The sequence below is a fragment of the Merops nubicus genome, unplaced genomic scaffold (assembly GCF_000691845.1).
Source record: "Merops nubicus isolate BGI_N331 unplaced genomic scaffold, ASM69184v1 scaffold40100, whole genome shotgun sequence".
Lineage (NCBI taxonomy): Eukaryota > Metazoa > Chordata > Aves > Coraciiformes > Meropidae > Merops > Merops nubicus.
In genome coordinates, this window is record NW_008584264.1 from 1 (window position 1) to 3,754 (window position 3,754).

The following is a 3,754-nucleotide window of genomic DNA, read 5'->3' on the forward strand; positions in this document are numbered from 1 at the left end:
AGTTGCTTTACCTGCCCATGAAGCCGTTGACATCATCGTAGCTGTCGTAGATCTCCAGGAAATCAGCCATACAAGCAACGTCCTCCTCAACATCAAACTCTAGGAACTGCAGGTGGATGCGTTGTCCATACTTCACTCTGATGTGCCAGTAGCAAATTTGGTCGTTTTCATACTCGTTTGGGTAGCCTGGAGACTTAAAAATATGTCTTGAATCTGTGAAGACTCCACCACATTCTTTTCCTAAGAGGCAAAAGAAAAGGATCAGAGTTAAAGTGTTTGGTTTTGTGTCCACCTAAGCACTCAGCCTTCATGAGGAGTGTCAGTCATTCCTGGGAGGTATTTTGGAAACAAGAGGTGTGATCCAAAACTCACTGAATTATTGGAAAAGCTTTCACTGATTTCAGTGGCCTTTGGGCCAGAGCAAAGTGTTTCTGTAAAGGGCATTTGGGGTTTCTGGCTGGGTCAAACTGTGAAACTGGGACTTGGAAGCCACCCTGGCCTTCACCTCCATCCATTCTTCTTCAAAAAATTGTGTCTTCTACAGGAAAACTTCTAGCAATCGTGTTCTGGGGGTGAGGGGGGTGCTGAGCCTCAGGCTGGATGCTGTGATTCACCCTCTCAGCCTGCACGCTGTCCACGAGTCCTGAGCTTTCCAGCTCTAGGTCATTGCTATAGGTTGGATGCACTTTTCCAACCCCTGAACACTTCCACGAGTTCCTCTGGACATCTCCAGCAGCCTAGGGAAGAGCACAGGCTCAGCTGAAGCAGAGTTTTGCCTTTGTTCCTCCAAGCTGCTGGTCTTCCACCTGCAAGCAAGACTTTGCAGCAGCCTGCCTGTCAAGTGTGACTATAAATCCTGTTACAGGAGGGATTCTGTGGGTCTGCTGAGTGTTGGCAGCTCTGCTTTCCTTTTGTCCTCGACCCAAACAGTGCATTTGGAACGTAACCACCTCTCAGCCCAGAGGAGAAGGCTGACAAAGGAGAAAGCTGGGCTGAGAGGCAGGGATCCTCAATGCAGTAGTCTCACTGGCAGCTTCCTTTGCCTGTTGAACATCTGTGAAGGTCCCCCACCCCACAGAGCTATTTGATTAACAACTGCCCAGCTCACGTAAACAAGCTGAAGCCCTGGGAGCACAAACAAGATGTCCACAGCTGGACAGACGTCATGGACAGCCCTGGAGAGCCCTGGACAGCCCTGGAGAGCCCTGGACAGCTTCTGGCTCTGCCAGGCAGGGCAGGATGCTTGCAGGAGGAGGGCAGCCAAGCTGTGGCCAAAGGGAAGCTTTGCTCTTCTTGCTGATGCTTACTTCTGCTGTCCTCCCTGCTGTGTGAAGTGACACCAAGCAGTGTGCCCAGGTGGCCAAGAAGGCCACCAGCATCCTGGCTTGGATCAGCACTGGCGTGCCCAGCAGGAGCAGGGCAAAGGTTGTCTCCCTGGATTGGGCACTGGGGAGGCTGCACCTCAAATCCTGGGGTCAGTTTTGGGCCCCTCATTCCAAGAAGGACCTTGAGGGGCTGGAGTGTGGGCAGAGAAGGGCAACGAAGCTGCTGGGGAAGGGTCTAGAGGCCAAGTGTGGGGAGGAGCAGCTGAGGGAGCTGGGGGTGCTGAGCCTGGAGCAAAGGAGGCTCAGGGGAGACCTTCTGGCTCTGCACAGCTCCTGACAGGAGCCTGGTGGGGGCTGATGACAAGGAACCAGCTAGGACAAGAGGGAATGTCCTCAGGGGAGTTTTAGGTTGGACCTGAGGAACAATTTCTTGCCCTTGAGGGTTGCCCAGGGCAGTGGTGGAGTCCCCACCCCTGGAGGGGTTTCCAAGCCGTGGAGATGTGATGCTGAGGGACACGGGTTAGTGGCTGCAGGAAGAAGGTGATCACTGAATTTATCCTGTTTACAGGCTAAATATCTAAGAAATTGTGCCCATTTTTAGTTTCTGAGAGGACTTTGCTTAGCCCCAGCTCTACATGGCACAACACAGAGCAAGGACCCTGAGGTCTGAGCAAACCACATCAGCTGTAGATAGCAGCAGAAGCTCCAAATCCACGTGCACCAAGACACCCCGTGTTGAAGCCCCTTTCCCTCAGAGCCTGGGCACTTTGTGCAGCGTGGTGTGGAGTCAGTTTTTGAGCTGAAAAGAGCCACAGGTGGCTGTAAACCCACCGTGGGGGTTGTAGCAGTAGGCGTCCCACCTCTCGCTCCTGTTGAGGCGAATCCCATAATCCACAATCCCCGTTCTCCCGAAGCCACAGTTGGCTCCAGCTTTTACTATGGGATAACCAACTCTGCCCTTTGCCATCCAGCCAGCAGCACACACGTGGAATCCTGCAAGCAGGGAGAGAATGAGGCGTGGAGGTGATAAATCAATCCTAGGCAAGAAACTCTGCTTTTTATTCAGCTAAGGGAAGTCTTGCTCAAGCCTGGGGTGTAATTGTCCTGAGAGAAATGGAGCTACAGGAAAAAAAAACAGCACTTGGGATAATTTTAAACACTTTGAGAGGCTCATTTTAAACCCTTAGAGAGGCTAATTTTAAACACGAGAAGGTAAAAGCAGGTTGTGATCTCCACAGAGTGATTATTGGTTCTTCATTTGACAACAAAATCAAAGGCAGAGGGACGAGATGGTTTCCCCTGGGAGGGAGCTCCAAGTGCTGTCCCAGCACTTGTAACCCAACTGGATATTGGGTGAGTTCTGTGTGTTCTTTGTTCCCCTTTTGAAGTCACACAAATTTACTCCATCACATCTCAGGAGGCTGCAGAGTTAAGTTCTGAGAGTGAATAAAATGCTACACACAGAGTGCTAAGAAAACAAACTATTTAATTAAAATGCTTTCAATTTAAATACCTGGAAATGCCTCAGGTATTTCTTGCTAAACAAAAAGATCCCCTTAGTGCATTTGGTGGCCAGAACCTAAAAACACTAGTGAAAGAAACCAGTCCAGGGGTTTCACCAGATGGACTGGAACATATTTGTGGTGTCCTAGGACTAGGAGCTGCTCAGAAAAGCCCAAAGTACCTCTGGTGCCCAGAGCCAGCCTCTGACTCACCAGCAGAGCCTGCAGATTCCCAGGGTGGCTATTTTCCATTGTTTTCCCAGTGCTCTGAAGGGATTGATCCCCTCTCCTTGGGGGATCAAACAGAAAGGGAGCAGAGCCCTCCCCCAGCTCCACGCTGGCTCCAGGGATGCCCTTCTTGCTGTCAGAGCACACAGGGCTGGCACAAACACGAGGAAAACACCTTGGTGATGGTCTGGGGTAAACACCAGCCCCCAGCTGCTGGAGCTGGGGAGGTCCCAGCGCCTCCCAGCTTGGCCAGAGGTCTCTCTGCTGGGGGTGACTGGTGCTGGCCCCATTGCTCAGGAGGACAGGCAGCACTGCAGGTGTCACCCCTGCCAGCCCTGGGCTGTGCTGCCATGGGGGGAGTCACACACACCCCAGGCAAGCGACGAGCCCTCCAGTCCCAGAGCTCCCAACACTCCCCAAAACAGGAGCCCGGGAACGTGACGGGTGAGAGGGGGGTGAAAAGCCAAAGGGCAGGAGGTTTCCAAACCTATTTTTCTCGCGGCTTCCAGCTGCTGGTAGGTGGCCAGATGTCCTCCCTCGTACTCGCAGACGGCTTTGGCTTCTGCATAGGTGAGCTGGTACTTCCCCCAGCGGGACTCCCGGTGGTACACGCCGGCAGCGCGCTCTGCGGGACCAAGGCAACACAGGGCTCCTGGGGTTCGTTACAGTCCAGCTAGAGGAGCCCCAGCAATGCCCCGA

At 52.9% G+C, this 3,754-nt stretch overlaps 1 protein-coding gene across 1 annotated transcript; it reads right to left on the reverse strand.

Moving 5' to 3' along the window:
- Positions 1-7: 7 nt before the first annotated feature.
- TNFAIP6 (tumor necrosis factor, alpha-induced protein 6) lies at positions 8-3,680 on the reverse strand (the record flags this gene model as incomplete). The annotated part of the gene is made up of 3 exons (XM_008943567.1): positions 8-240; positions 2,157-2,318; positions 3,543-3,680. Coding segments are annotated over 3 exons (533 nt in total), but the record flags the coding sequence as incomplete, so codon positions are not given.
- Positions 3,681-3,754: the final 74 nt, after the last annotated feature.